The sequence below is a fragment of the Equus quagga genome, unplaced genomic scaffold (genome assembly GCF_021613505.1).
Source record: "Equus quagga isolate Etosha38 unplaced genomic scaffold, UCLA_HA_Equagga_1.0 203_RagTag, whole genome shotgun sequence".
NCBI lineage: Eukaryota > Metazoa > Chordata > Mammalia > Perissodactyla > Equidae > Equus > Equus quagga.
In genome coordinates this window covers 3,543,469-3,560,034 of record NW_025798627.1, presented here as the reverse complement: position 1 = coordinate 3,560,034, position 16,566 = coordinate 3,543,469, and the positions used below count along the sequence as shown (strand labels likewise).

Below are 16,566 nucleotides of genomic sequence, written 5' to 3'. Positions count from 1 at the left end.
TCACATTCCTGATCTAATTTCCACCCTCTTACTAGGAGCAGGGTACCATGCATCCTAGAGCATCCCAAACCTGGAGGACATCAGGCTTCTTCTCCTTGGTTTCTCCATCTCCGTACTACCATCTTTTCTGTATCTGTATCTGTTTATTGCTCAGGTTCACCCCTCCATCATGATGGTGCCCTTGACCCAATCCCCTCCATCAGTCACCTTCTCTCACCTTGACCTTCAGCTTCTTCCTCTCAACCTGGAAACATGTCAGCTTCTACGCGCCACACTCCCCTGCTTTGCTTTTGCTTTTGCTCTCTGACCATTACTTTCCCTGCCCCCTTTCCCATCCTCATTCTTATTTCCCTTCATACTAGGATTAAAGTGTCTGCTTTCCAGTTACAATAGAATCTACATTCTAGATACCTAGGTAACTTTCTAACTGGAATAATATTACAAAAAAAGAAATGTTGGCAACGTTTAATTCATACACCAAAATACCTTCTCTAAATCTAATTTTGTTTGGGAAGGTTTATATAAAGCCTGTCCATCAGGTCCCATAAATCTCCTTTGTTCTCTTACAAGTCTAGTTGGCAGTACATTTTCTCTAAATAGAAAAGCACAGAACTCACAAAAAGCCCTAAATCCTTCCAACATAATCTTATACCTATCTGTTTGCAAATATCACGATTAACAAAACTTTAGAAAATCTTTACTCTTGCCTTATTTTAGCAATTCATGGAACGTTTCCAAAACGATCATTCAGTGTTTTTTAAATTATTCTTTAGGGCTGTTCCAGTTAGTTCTGTTATTAATCCTGGACTAGTTCTGCTAAGTCTGCTTTTCTAAGGAAGAAGCAAATAGTGTCTGGACCCAGGAGTAAAGGAGTAGAGATATAAGATCACACACACAGCTCTCTTCTATTAACTACAGACTTCAGTGGCTCAGAGAATTTTCTCAGAGCTGGTTAATTAGCTGAGAAACAGGCCCCTTTTTCTTAATTAAAACTACACGATTTTTAGGAGGAAAACCTTGGGGTTTTAAACAAAATCTATAGGTAAGCAGATCTACTAACATCTCCTGCACATTCAGTAGGTCACAATTCATCATTGGCTGCCTTCCCCTTTAGTTAATTGATCCACCAGGGCAATGACTGCCAAACTCCATCGCTCCAAATGAACATCCTAGGGGCTTCTTCAAAATGCTGACTCCTGTGCTGGTGTTCCAGAGATTTTTTTGATGCAGTAGATTTGAGTCAGGATGCAGGGATCTGAATTTTAGAAAATACCCCAACCAGGTGATCCTGATACAGGAGGTACAAACACTACCCATGGAAAAATTCTGTTCCATGGTTATTTCCAGGGAAACCGCACAATTATAGCAATGCTGTGGACCACGTACATCTCTTTGACTACTGTCCCTCTCATTTGTTAGCTCTTTCCTTCCTTCCCTCCTTCCTTCAAAGGGCATTTATTGACTGCCTACTATGAAGATCAAGACACCCATTTCCTGCCATAAGGAGCTGACAGTGTAGTGGGAGAAGACCGCCACATAAGGTACAACGCAGTGTAAAAAGTGTTATGACAGAGGTGTGCGTACTTCACAAAGTGTTAAAGCAGATCTGAGGAAGAGGGATCAGTGCTCCCTGTGACCATGTGTAACTCTTACGGCTCTGGACCCATCAAGTCTGCAGTGTCTTTGGGAGATGCCTATGAAGATATCCTTTGGGAGATCTACACGTTTAACACTCATTAAAGTGTCCCATCTATTCCTTTGTTTCACCATTCTCTATACATATTTTTTTACCTCTGAGGGTTCATTTTTTTTGGTTCCATGAATGGTCATCAGAAGCAACAGATAAATGGCCATATTTAGAGCTATCCATGTTAGTTCAGTGACAATCTTCCTCAAGCAAAAAGAGGAAGATTGGCAACAGATGTTAGCTCAGGGCCAATCTTCCTCACCAAAAAAAAAAAAAGAAAGAAAAGTTACTGTTGTTGCCTGGGACCCAGGACATTATCCTTTTCTTCCCTGCAAAAGTAGGATTAATCACATTAACCTATAATGTGCTTGTAAAGGATAATTTTTTTAAATTTAGTTTTTAAAAATTTAGTTTTTAAATTTAGAGTTCTCTTTTGAAATGCCACAAAAAGCTAAAACAATGTAAGGATAAAGTCTTTTAAGTTTTTTCAAACTCTTTCTTCCCTACAATATTTCACACACAGAGATCAGTGTGAAAACCATCTTTAAAAGATTAATTTTTAGGCAGGTCCAATGGCATAGTGATTGAGTTTGGGGCACTCTGCTCCAGCAGCCTGGGTTCGCAGGTTTAGACGCCGGGCACAGATCTACACCACTCGTCAGCCATGCAGTAGCAGCAACCCATACATAAAGTGGAGGAAGATGGGCACAGATGTCAGCTCAGGGCTAATCTTCCTCAGCAAAAAAATATATATATATTAATTTTTTCCTTTACATTATTTTTGGATTCCTACACAACTCGTCAGCCATGCCATGGCAGCAACTCACACACAATGTGGGGGAAGATGGGCACAGATGTTAGCTCAGAGCTAATCTTCCCCAGCAAGAAAAAAAAAAGATTAATTTTTTTTCTTGTACATTATTTTTGGATTCCAGAAAGTGTCCTGTGAATAGGCTTTTATGACAATAAAAGATTATAGGAGACAGGACCGAACATATCAAACATAATTTAGTTCTGGAAATGTTTCTACGTCTACCTCAGTATTTCCAAAACCTCCACATAGCACTGGAGATAGAAGAGGAACCAAGAAAAAGGATTGAAAACCCTCACTCTTCTATCAATCAACCCAAGGAAACTGAGAAAAGATGAGAAATTTGCCATTGTGAGAAATCTGCCATATGACAGATTGTGCCAGAGAGATGAAAAATGACACATAAATTTGCTTTGGCTTTAAAGTAATCCCTCTCTACATTTTCTCAAAAACCAGCATAAACATCTAAATTGATTTTAAATTACCTTTTGGATACAAATTGAATATAACTATGCCCTGAGATCGGATCATAAAGGGGCCTGGCTTTATTCTCGCTACACCTGGGAATTAGACGCCCTGTCTGGGATGTGCAATTTGAAGAGCAATACTAAGCTACAGTTTGAATCAAAACGATCATTCTAGACCTGAGCAAAGAACACATCTTCACAGGGACTGCTTGGCTATTAAAACCGCAAATTTACCAGCATGTCCTGGGCAGATTACAGAATCCCACTGCAATGAGACAGGAAAACCCCACCAACGACTTTGAGATGTGAACTACAATGCAGGGGAGGGAGAGTGAGCACCAATGTTATGAAGCACCATGAGAATTCACGAACAAACTCCCTCATGAATTTGCACACTTGGCATTAGTTTTCAACTCAATCTCCCTAGATACCCAATTCCTTACACTGAAGCTCTCTAGATGCAAAAGAGAGTGTGAGTGTCAGACATGCCTAGAGACTACAGTGACGATACCATTCCACTGGCGGTTGTGGTTTTGAAGCCACTTGAATGGCAATTTTCTTATAGATACCAGAAAGATTTGCTGTTCATAACGTGCCAGAGATGGGACAAAGACACCAGCACATTCCAGGAGAGAAAAGCAACAGAGGCTGAGAAGAGCCCCTGACAAGTCGGCAAGGCCTGGTCTCGGGGAGATGTGTGCACTGAAAGGCGTGCTCATCGCCCGCGCGACGGCAGCACTGGCAGGTGGAGTGGAGTGGAGTGGAGTGGAGTGGAGTGGAGTGGAGTGGAGTGGAGTGGGGGCGCACAGGCTGATTCATCGTCACACACCACCAAGGAGAGAGAGAGGCTCTGTCACTGCCTCCCCACAGGAGGCCTCACCAGGGGGAAGTGGAGCCCAAGCCAAAGAGCTAAATGTTTCACTACATCCATCATCCATGCTGGGTGACTTCTAACTTATAGCCAAGTCCCAACCACAACCCCGAGGGGCCTCCTGATCATTCACACTCCCACACACACCGGGCAGAGGCAGGAGGTTCTGCTAAGCAACTTCCTGTATAAAATACCTGGTCCTAAACCATTCACTTAAACACTCACTTTGACAAGGGAGGAAGCCACCGACAGACCAGTGGGAAGAAACACTTGGACTCATTTCAGCACATATTTCCCAAGAGTTTCAGTCATGGCCCAGAATGCCAGATAATAAAGAGCAGCTCAGAGATGGTTTACAGAAGAATTCATTTTAAACACAGGTCATGTTTACTGTTGAAACATGTCTCGCTTCTGTTCAGTGGATCCCTGTTTCTTTCAGAGTAACATTCAAAGTCTTTACGATGGCTAATAGTGCCCTACAGGATGGGCAGCCCCATTTCCCCCAACTCCCCCCAAAAATTACAGCTCTGACCTTGTCTTTCCTTACCCTCTCCCCATCCCTCATCGCTCCCCTCCAGCTGCACTGGACTTCTGGACATCAAAGGCGATCAGAGTGCCATGGCAAAACTGGCCCCTTTGAGTTGAACGCAATTAGCTCTCTGCTCTTCCCCTTTACGTCTAAAAGCGAGACATAAATTTCCACTTGTAAAGGTGTCTCCTTCTCCCATACCAGGAGGAAGAGGATGACTCAATCACTGGAGACTACCCTTATCCTTACCCTTATGGAGAAGGAACCGACTTCAGTCTGCATAAACAACCTTACCAAATAACCCTTACCTCCTATTAGTTTCCCCCATATATTTATTTACCTTCCCACAATTTACCACCCTTAGAAGCCAAGCCCCCCTTTCTTTGTCTAGTTACTTCTCCACAATATATTGTCCTTTGTTAAAATGGTATATAAGCTCCTGAGTGTAACTGCTTCTTTGGGTCTTCATTTCATTTCCATGAAGGCTTCCATGAACATAGAATTAAAAGGTTAACATCTAATTAAGTTTGTATGTCTTTTCTCCTGCTAATCTGTCTTTTGTCAGTCTGATTTGCAGGTCCAGTAGGTGAACCTACAAGGGAAAACAAAAGTCTTTTTTGTCCTTTACAATGTCCTCAAAGGAGTGGTCAGGCTTCTGCCTCAGGGTCCATTTGTCTGGAACATTCCCCACATATATCCTTATGGCTCAATCCACTCCTTCAATTTTTTTCTTTTTAGCTTGCACATCACCTCAATGAAATCTCTCCTGACTGCTCCATTTAAAACTGCAGCTCCTCCAACATCCCTGGATTATCTTGGTTTGCTCTCTGTCTTTTCTGAAACCCTATCACCAACTAACATACTATATCATCTACTAATACTTCTCATATATTGTCTATCTTTCTCTCTAGAATATAAACTCCAAGAGGTCAAGGACTTTGTCTGTTCTGTTCACTGATGTATCTCAAGTGACTAGAACAATATCTGGCACATAGTGGGTGCTCAGATTTGGTTGAATGAATGATGTCTTGATATCTTCTTTTGATTACGATGATACAGTGTCAACTGAATATTAGTATTAGAGTGTTAAAATACACAAAAGAGAAATAAAATCCTCACCAAGAGATCTCCATCTTTTTCAGAATAGAGAAAAACAAGGACAACATTGCAAATTCCATGGTAAGCTTTATTAGACTAATTTAACAAGATCAGTTTATTTAAATTCACAGTCTTTGTAACATGAATTTCTAACTAACTTAATTTAACCACACTGCTGTGCTGAGTGGACATTCAATTTTGTTTATATCTTACAGTTGGTCACACCAATGCACAAAAAGATGAACTGGCTTACCTAAGATCGCATGGCCAGTTTCAAGTAAAGGCCTTTGAAACATCTTAAACAAGTTCTTTCTTGACAAAGACTTTCAGAGAACTTCTAAATTGTTTTACTTTTTCCCCAACTGGATGTTTACTTATATAAAATATAGGAAACAAATTCTTTGATAATACCTCAAATGGAAAAATCACTAAAGGCTCACTTATATCAAACAAGAAGTCTATATTTTATTTGGTGGTTGTACAAATTTATCATAAATATCATTGTGAAACCAGAACACGCAATTTATAGTAGTTTTATCTAATTTTATGATTAAAATATCAGCAAGAATTAGGTGCTCTTTGTAAAATGTGAGGCTTAAAAATTTCCAAAGTCTCTCTGAAGTACACATTGCAGTCGGTACCTAATTTTCGCCATGACAGTTTGCATGAGTATTTCCTCAGCAATGACACTTTACGCAGAGAATATAAGCCCAGGTTCTTTTAAAGGGTCAAGTATGGCCAGCATTTGGTAACTTGGTAAACACCTGTGCATAAGATCTAACATTAGGCCCTTCAGGAATATTCTATAAAACGACACTAGATGCCTCAATCCATTCCATGTACCAAGGCTGACAGGTTAGAACAAGACTTCCTATTGCTAAATAACTTTCAGGAGAAAGAGTAAAGTAAACGATCTTTTTCTAAGGTCCATAATTTGGGGCACGGTGACGACAGGCTGATGAGAGTTAGAAGGAACAGTGAAGGCCTAAAGATAGAAAGAAAAGCAATATAGAAGTGACGGGGAAAATGAAGTTTATTGAAAATTTAATTCAACAAATATTTTTTGAGCATCCACCATCTGTCAGACAATATTCTAAGTACAGGAGTTCCAGGGGGAATAAGAGAGTCAAAGTTCCTGTCCTTGTGGAGATTTTGGTCCAGTGGGAAAATGATCAATAAGCAGATACAGGGGCCGGCCTGGTGGCACAGCGGTTAAGTGCACACGTTCCACTTTGGCAGCCTGGGGTTCACTGGTTCAGATCCCAGGTGCGGACATGGCACCACTTGGCAAGCCATGCTGTGGCAGGCGTCCCACATATAAAGTGGAGGAAGATGAGCATGGATGTTAGATCAGGGCCAGTCTTCCTCAGCAAAAAGAGGAGGATTGGCAGCAGTTAGCTCAGGGCTATTCTTCCTCAAAAAAAAAAAAAAAAAGCAGATACAAAATAATGCCTATGTCAGATGGTACAGTAGATAGAATGTACTGTCAGGTAGTGATAACATGGCTTGAACAGAGACAGCAGGGGAGGTGGGGAGAGAGGCTGGTGGAAGAGTACTGTTATACGTAGGTTAGTTAGGAAAACATTTCAACAGGGACCTGAATGAAATGAGAGCGTTTTCCACAGAGAGATTTGGGAAGAGGGAAAAAACAAAAATGCAAAGACCCTGAGTCAGGAACGAGCCCACGGCGTTCCGCGGAACACCAGACTGATGCGGCCAGAGCAGAGCAAGCGAGGCAGAGAGCTGGAGAGCGGAGATCAGAGAGAAGGCAGCGCCAGCCTAGGCAGCACCAGCTTGTAGACATAAGGACAACAACAACAACACCATGGCGCCTACTCCGGGCCAGGCGCTGTTCTACTGCTCTGCCTTTATTAACTCATTGAAACCGCTAACAATCCTTTGGGGTACTATTATCAGATTTTTAACAATGGGAAACTAAAAGTTAGGAAATTTGTCCTAGATCCCGAAACTAGTATGTGCAGAGTGAACCCAGCCTGCCCTGCTCCAGAGGCCACGCTCCTCGACATCACACCACCCTTTCCATGCAGACCACAGTGAAGAGTTTGGATTCCACTCTGAGGGTGATGGGAAGTCACGGGAGGATTTTCAGCAGGGAAGTGACATGATCTACATTTTTTTAAAAAACAATCGTTCTGGCTGCTGTGTGCAGAGTGGACTGTACAAGGACAAGAGACGACGGCTCACAATGGTTCGCGCCTAGGCCCAGCACCAAGCGTGGCAGCACAATCTAAATGTGACCCTCCTCCCGTCTCCATCGTTCCTGCGTAGACAGAGCTGCAGTAACTATAAACATCCACCCTCAGTGCAAAAGGCCATGAACCAATACCAGACTCTTCGGTACAATGACCCTGTGGGGTGACTCATCCACTGCTAAGCCGCGGCCAAGTCCAACCACCATCCTGCAGTTTCACTAAGTTCACCATACTCTTCCCCTCCCTCTCTTTATTCAAACAATTCCTGAAAGTCCAACTTTCCCACACTCAACCTTGATCAGTCAAAATATAAAGCTCCAATTCTCCATCACTTAGTAACTCAATAAAACCCTTAGTGCAACATGCTTAATAGATCACTGGCGATTAGTCCACATGGACCCTCTATGCACCAACAGAAGTATGCTGTACGTTTTTAGGTACATAGCATTTACTGCAGGTGCAATAAAAGTAATACACCGCTTGATAATGACGCTACCAGGCTGTGGCTGCTAGGTGACGGTAAGATCCTAGAACTTAGAGAAACGGTGGGCCTGAGTTTAAATGATAACAGCACCTAGCTCAGGAAGCTGTGAGGAGTACCTGAGTGCAGTATGGGAACCTGGCACGTATCAGGAGCTCAACGTGTGAGTTTTTCAAATTTTTCAATCCATTTCATCCTTCTTTCAAAGGGTGCTATTTTTTTTAAAATACTACCCAAAAGCACAATTCCTCAGCTTCATTTCCTTAGTTTTTACTTTTTAAATTTATTTCTTTTAAATAAATTTATTTTATTTTAATTTCTATAAATAGACATAAATTAAAACAAAAGCATGCTTATTTATATGTTTTCGGAGACTCGATGGACGCCAAATGACTAGGCAGCACAAGGACAGCCCAGACGCACAGTAATGGTACGTTATGCCGTCACACACGGAGCACAGACTCTCACAGAGCATCTCAGTGCTGCCCAGTTCTTGGATGCAAGCTCACTCAAGGCTTCAAACGCTGTCAATGAGCTGTGAGCCTGGCTCAATAAAGAACCAGGCGGAGGCGCCCTCATCTCCCCACACAACGAAACCAGGACTCTGAACACAGCGTGTAACTTGGGAATCTGCCGTGGCGCTGTATGTGTAAAAAGTCCTCAGGAACGACAACGAGGTTTTGATTATACATCCCTCTTTCTTTCCTCCAATTATTTTTTTAAAAATACCACGCATACACTAAGCTCTCAACTCAGAGATAATTCCTTTTAATACTAAGTGAAATTTAAAAGCAACCTCTAGATCCTTCAGGATGTTACTTTTACCTCACCTAATAGCTGATGACTTCGAGAACTGTACCATCATTATAAAAAATAATGTTTAGCACAAAAGCATCCTTTGGTTAGGGGTAAATTACTCCTTTGATCTTAATGAGCTCATACAATAAGCATCAGGAACCAATAACAGCTAACTTTATTTAAAGAAGGAGGTTATCCTTATTGAAGTGAACCAGATACTCGTTGGCACTACTCCAAACTAGGTCTGAAAATATTAACTAGACGTGTGTGGGAGCAAGTTCTCTGGAACTTTCATTGCTACTGATCTTAAAAATTAATTTTGCAGAAGTGGCTGCTCCCTGTGGGTCCCTCTCCAAAACGGCGTACTCAGAAGATGAATGACCTTCCTCGAGATTAGACCGCTCCCCTGAATCTTTACTAAATCATCACCTTAATTTTCATTAAACTCAGCATTTATCAACGTTTCTTAATGAGGGTGCTACTGTCATTCTAGAAAATAATTCTTTGTGAGGCCTGTCCAGTGCATTGTAAGAATGCTAGCATCCCTGGCTTTCAGGCACTAAATGGCGGTTGCACCCTAAACGACAATAAAAAATAACATGCCCACATCCCTTGAGAACGACCGACTGGCATTTTATAGCCAAAAAGCAGAAATTTTCACTGGAAAAAATTAATTTGTAAAGAATTAGGATAGAACTGAAATTTTGCTCTGGATTCCTCCTGGTTTTTAAACAATTAAAGCATATTTTGAAGGCCTATAATACACTGGGTCAGTTTGTCACTGTTGCCACAAGAAAATCTTAAAACACATGGTTTCATTCTCAAGTTAAAGTTTTGTTTTAAGATTGTTGCTAAATCGACAGTGTCTAGAATGTGACCATCTATGAATACTTGTCCGTATAAATGTTACATCACAAGTAAATCTGCTTTAACATCTCATTCATGAGAGAAGAGCTTTAAAATCTATCAAAAAACATTATTCCAGAGGCAGATCACCTGTCATGAAATCTATTTAGACTCAATCTAATGCCATTTCAAAAGCATTCTTGTAGGCAGACCCAGTACTTACTATCGCAGTAAACTAAGTCATTTAAAACCAGTGGAATCCAGAAATTCACAGGGAGGGGACTGCATATTTATTTGTAAAAGTTTTACATGCTTTAATCCAGCATTGATCTCCGATGTCGAGTTATCAAGTGACTAAATGTAATAAACACACCACATACTTTGGTAATAATTGGACCTAACCAAACTGGGAGGGGACCGCACTTAAGAACTTTCCAAAGAGAAAGGTATGGACAACTGTAAATCTCAAACAGCTGGACACAGAAATCAGGTGAGAGTCTAATCCATTTCACAGAACTTTCTAATACCTTACCTCATATAATCCCCAAGAGTTTCCCTCTGCCTTTGCCACAGTAGAATCCATCTTTTCAAATCAGATTTAGGAAGCAGCAAGAAGAAATACGTTTCATTCTCCTTAAAATCCTGTACCTGGCCTACCACTTGGCACTTTCATTCACAGGAGTGGCCAGAACTGAAGTCGAGGTGAGTCTGGAGTCCTATCGTGGCTTTGAGAGCTCTGCAGGTCCACTTCACTGATGCGCCTGCTTCTCTGCCTCTTGCCCAAAAGTTCTAGAAATGAAATACTAAGAGGGATTCAAGCAGGCCTCCACCAGGAGACTGCTGTCCAGCTAAGAACGACACTGCGAGCCACTCGGCCTTTCATCAAGACTTATCGCCATTCAGGCTTCCTGAAGTGAAAAACGTAACGGATTAGTGTCCCTTTGGCTGAGGCAGCTGTGGCCACACCCCTGCGAAGGGTACAGGATGCAATCGCCCCATCCTCCCCTCAGCTTCCTTCCTCTGCTTTTCCACGGGAGAATTCCAAAGAATGAGTTACGTGTACACACACGCACATACACACACACACACTATCTCTCTCTCTCTCGCTCTCTCTCATACACAGTGGGCTTGTGTCAACAAGCTGACTGCTATCACGGAGAGGAGAGCTTTCTGTCTGATGTACTCAGAATACAGGGACCACTATCCCCGCACTCCAGTTTACTATCACCATTACTCAGATACAGATAGGCTTACCGCACATCCTAACTAAGCCAGAATGGAATTTGTGGACTTGTGATTTCAACTGTAAAAAAGGACTAAAACTTTTTCAAACAGCATATAGCTTTAATGAAAATCCAAAAATGTGGTTATCACTCCAGAAGTTATTTTCAGACCTCACTTCTAATGCAACAATAGACACAATCATCAACCTTGCTGTGCTCTTGTCTTCTGCTGGGAAGGGTTGGGGTGGGCTGCATCGGCAGTGCAGACGCATTGTTCTTTAATGGCGAAAGGGGCCTCCTGAAGCTGTTGGCCCAGCCCAGGCAGTAGTTGCAATTATTAAGTGCTGGTTGAATGGGTGAATGCAACTAAAGGTGGCAAGATCATCTCCTTCCAGCAAACTTCCAGGAAAGCAAGACGAAATGTCCTCGTTTGTCATGTGCTTTTGCTGTGAACTGAGGCTGACTGGATTTAAGCTCCACACTACATTTGATGGCAGCAATTTCCTCCCTACTGTTTCCTTAATCCAGATATACTTTGCCATGAAGTTTCAGGGGGCCACAGAGCTTTGGGCTAATTCTTGAACAGACTGAGTGGACACGGTAAGCCGGGCACTCCAGAATCACCAACATAGGGCCCGGGCCTCTTCTGGACATGCAAACCCGGCCGAAACTTAGAACAAATCACTGTCAATTTTCAGGTGTGTCCCAGCAAACAATAACAACAGCAAGCATGTACAGACTGCTTACTATGTACCAGGGACACATCATACAGGCTTTCAAAATTGTCTCTAATGAATGCCACTGTGCTCTAAGGCTGAAGTCAATATTGTTATTAGGCCCATGTCACAGGTGAGGAAACTGAGGCTCACAGAGAAGAAGTAACAACAGCCAGGATTTAAAGTCAGATCTGAATGACACCCAAGCCCAAGCTCTTTTACAACACACTGCCTCTCAAATAACTCTCCTGAATATGCCAACCACCTCACTAGTTTGCAGGTGACCAATGGGTCCACAGTAGGCTCAGTCACCATTAAATTAGGAAAAATAAATTTAGAAAGGATGAATTCATTTCCTCTTATTGGCATCAAAGGTGATTACAGCCTATGAACAACAGACTTCTCAACAATGTCAGCATCTCTGTTTTCATCCCCAGTCAAAGAAAGTATATAATCTTGAACTCTTAACTACTTCCTAGTTATGGACCAATAGGCTGTCCATGGGGCTGAAGAGAAGCTCATGCGTTCTGCTCATCGTGCAATCTTACCGCCACTCACTCCTGGGTCTCTGGATCCCACCTGATGCTCCCATCACTCTGGCCCTCCAAGCCATGATCCTTCGCCTCCCAAACATTGTAACATTTGCCAGATAGACCACTTTAGCTGAACTCTAGGTTCTGGTCCACTCATGTGTTACCGATGTCCACATATGACAAATAGGCTCTTTTCTTATGTAAAGGAAACCTACTTTTCCACAGCACAAGCCATTGTCATGATGGAACTAGATTTCCAAGTTGATCACAAAAGAAACTTACAGCGTAGAACAAGGGAGGTTAAATGAATGTTGGAGCTTAGACTTAAGGCCATCACATACATGTACCCTATCACAGAGATGGTATTTCTTAACTCAAGGAGTTCAGCCAGTACCTCTTTAATCACAGTAAACTATTGTATTGAGAAGGTACAGTCAGAAGACCATGGTGTCAGACCTCAAATTTACAAATGCTATTGCTTTCTCCAAACCACATCCTTGTGTGAAGAAAAACCCCCCAAAACCACAACAACAAATAAAATGGGGAAGCACATTAACACTAACTTTGCATCCATCTAACACTGTAGCGTTTTCACTTACTATGATATCATATGGTTCCAGGCATGGGGGAGATAGTTGGGAAAAAGACAAACATAGCCCCAGCTCTTTCTTGCAGAGCTTTGGTTTTAGAGAAAGAGAGAAACATTAAATCACAAATATAAAATGAATGCTTTAATTATGATTATGATACATGCTACAAAGGAAAAAGAAAAGGCTATAAGGAACAGATGAGCTGCCGACACGACTTGGGCCAGAAAATCAGAGAATCAGTGTGCAAACTAAGCTCTGAAGGATGATTAGGAATTGAGTAGACAGGGGAGGGGAGAGGAAAGAGAGATCATTCCAGATAGCAGCGCTGTGGAGAGGCCCACTGGTGGGGAGCAGCATGCATGGCACTTTCAAGGAGTGACTAGAGCACAGAGGGTGAGGGAGACAGGTGGCCAGTGAAGGAGAAAAGCCTAGAAATTGTAACCATCAGTGTATAGGGAGAGAAAGGGAAGGTTAAGAATAAGGGAATAGAAATTGTCCCTTTTCCCCATCTCCATAAGATGTCCTTCGGAAAGCCAATTGGTTATGACAGTTGTCAACATTCAAATTTATCGATCTAGCAAGGATGCTCAGGGGTGGAACTGTGCTTTGTGAACACTGAATGGATTAATCATAGAAAATTAAAGACATCACTTAACTAAAGTAGCTTATTCCCAAAAGCTCACAGAATATTTATTAACAGTAAAGCAGAGAAGAGCAAAGACACAGTTCTCAGATTACAATACAATGGAAAAATTCAGTCGTGTCTCCTCCATGTATCTTTATGCTGGCACCAAAAACACAAAACAGAATCAAGGTTAGCACATCAGGAAGGAACAACCCTTTTCCTGAAAAGCACATTATGAATTTCCTTTGTGTTTACGCATTTTGCATGCCTCTGAGTCTGACATCACTCATATGCATTATTTAAGTCTTGCAGCAAGTATCTGCCTATCTGCTGCAGTTTTTATTGGAGGCTTTTTTTTCTGACATTGCTCATACAGCAGCCAGATGAATGCATGTCTCATCATCACTCTGTTTTCCGATTCCTAAAATCTTCCAACGGAAATACATATCAGTTTGTGTATAAATCAGAAAACTTATAAATATGTTCATAAACGAGACAGCTGATAAAAGATGAAGAGTAGGACCTCAAATCTGAACCCAGGTTGACACACGCACATGAAATATGTGGTTTTTAAAACTTACCTTAGAAAGTGGGAGACAATCAAGTTCAATACAAATAATAATGGCTCTCACCTGTTATCTATTAAGAATTCACTACGTGCCAGGTACTGTACGTGTGTATACACACTCCCTCATTTAATCCTCAGAATAACTGTCTGGGACAGTCTTTACAATCCCCACTTCACAAAATAAGAAAACTGAGAGAGAGCCTGAATAATTTACTCACACAAGATCACACAGCAAGAAACTAGCTGAACTTCAAATCTGGGGTCTGATGATGTCAAAACTTATCCACACATTTCCCACTGTTACACAACGTCCCCAAGAATGACTAACCACCATTCATCATGTGCCAAGGACTGTGCTCGGTATTTCAGACTCACTGAATGACAGAATTCTCACAGCAATTCTGAGAGCCATTACTATGCCCAAGATGAGGAAACTGAGCTCAGAGAGGCCTAGTAACGTGATCAAGGGCAAACAATGGAAGGTTGACAGCTGCAGAGGAAGATTTTCCAGGAGGCTGCACAATTTCACGACAGCAACATTTTTGTGGTACTCTGAGTTCAGTACAAGCAGGTATGGGCAGACTTTCTTAGAGTTTCATAGTTTTATCTGGGAAATTATCATTATGCTTTGGAAGAAAAGTCCCCAAAGGACTGATTTTCTCATCTTAGGTGGATGAGGAAATCCATTTAAGAATGTCCATGCAAGGCAAAACATTAGGATTGCGATCCATCGCTTTCATAAACAAGAAATGACCCTCACTTTTCTATTTCCAACAGACAGATATGTGCAAGCAGATGTAATGCATCCAAAACTCTGAAAGGCATACACAAATAAGAATAAATGTGGTTCTTTTCCTTTCAGTAATTTCCACGACAGTATTAAGACTGAGCTATAGCGGTGTCTCCATTATTTGATTGAGATGTATCTTGAAGCTCTAAGGATATATTTTTCCTTATGAGTGAATTTTGTATTCATATCGAAGAACATTATATTTTTCCTTACTGATGAACTTTCTATTACTCCTATGTTAATGTAAAGACAAGTATTTTTAAATAAAATATTAAAGCAGTTTATATACAATCCCATTTCCCTCATTCAATGCATAATGATTGTTTAATTGCATGGTTAATGGGTTCCGCAGCTACATTATTTACTATTTCAAATAAAATCATATTATTGTAAAGCAGGGTGAACTTAAGAATAGATTTTTGGCACGTAAAACCCTGCAAATAAAATGAAACCAATAGAGAAGTATATATATAAAATTATTTTATTTGTGTATGTGTGTTCTTTGCTCCTGTCTGTAAAATGAGAACACTGCCTTTTTCCAATAATGCTTTGCATAGGGCTAAGACAGCAACGAACTCAATAATATACCTTGGAGATTCCTTTGAAAGCACACATGTAGAGACTCCACTACATTCACATCAGGGAACATTTTCAGAATCCGCATTTATAATTTACCACCATGTATGATACAGAATCAAATAATCACATAGATTCCCAAATCCAGAAAGAATAGTTCTCAAATTTCATTGTGTAGTAGAATCATCTGGGGCTCATGCTTAAAATTCAGACTCCGCAGAGAAAACCACAGAAATTCTGATTCAGTAGGTATAGGACGAGTCTCAGAAGTCCGCATTTTTAAGCAAGTCCCCCGGCTAATTCTGATACAGGTGGTCCTTGAACCACACTTTAAGAGACACTGGTCTACAGTCTCAAAATCTAATAAACTATATGTTAATGTACATGTACATGTGAACGTCACATTTGACTTTGCAAATACGTTTTACTAGAAAACTCAAAAAAAGACATGTATCTTTGTACCTTTGCAGTGTCCCCTACCCTAACAATTCTCATGATGAATACGTTCGATCCTTTTGAAAAGAAGAAAAAAAGAGTACAGTAGGAAGGCAAGCAAGTACAGGGAAGATGAAGACAGGATGGGACACTAACATGAGGAAACACATTTCGTCTGTATTCAAGTCTCAAACACTGCTCCCCAAAATACATACCATGGCCAGTGCCGGACCACAAACCGGCTGGCAATGATCTGAGATATGTATGGAAATTAAGCCTAAGCCTTTAGAAACTTCTGCAGAAATCTGTCAGAGTCATTTTAAGTCTGTTTAATCCAGCAGTGAAAATGTGGGCTAATAGTTTGTAGATCTTGTTTTATTCTATATCATTCTTCTAATGGTTTATTTTTGTTCTGTTTTACAAAAGGATCAGTGTCTCTGATGGAACTGAATGATCATAGGTAACCTGAGAAGCATTGGTAGACTCTAGATAGAAGAATGCAGCCATCTTGGCCAGTCCAGTGAGCCTCCTGGCCCAGGATCTGACACAAAAGTGGCTTTCTGTGCTATCATCTCAAAAGTTCAGGGGCCAGAAAGGATTTACTGAATGAACGTCTGAATGAACATCCTTAACTTCTCATAACAACTCACTCTGAATCTCTCAGCAATACACCACTCTTTGTTTTTTGTGAATTGACTTTTTCTTAGCT

General features: G+C 41.2%; 1 protein-coding gene across 4 annotated transcripts in view; it reads right to left on the bottom strand.

Annotated features, from left to right (window-relative positions):
• LOC124233480 (E3 ubiquitin-protein ligase HECW2) overlaps positions 1–16,566 on the bottom strand; it is a 218,417-nt gene that overhangs the window by 143,406 nt on the left and 58,445 nt on the right. Inside the window, exon 1 of one of the 4 annotated variants that reach the window (XM_046650600.1) lies at positions 10,334–10,690. The exons of 2 other annotated variants lie outside the window; for them this stretch is intronic. Coding sequence is in view for 1 of the 2 variants with exons in the window: in XM_046650598.1 (XP_046506554.1) it covers positions 10,450–10,474 (25 nt within the window). In the remaining variant the exon portion in view is untranslated. Of the gene's footprint in view, positions 1–10,333; positions 10,691–16,566 lie in introns of those variants that run through there. One more of the 4 variants, XM_046650598.1, reaches the window with a different exon arrangement.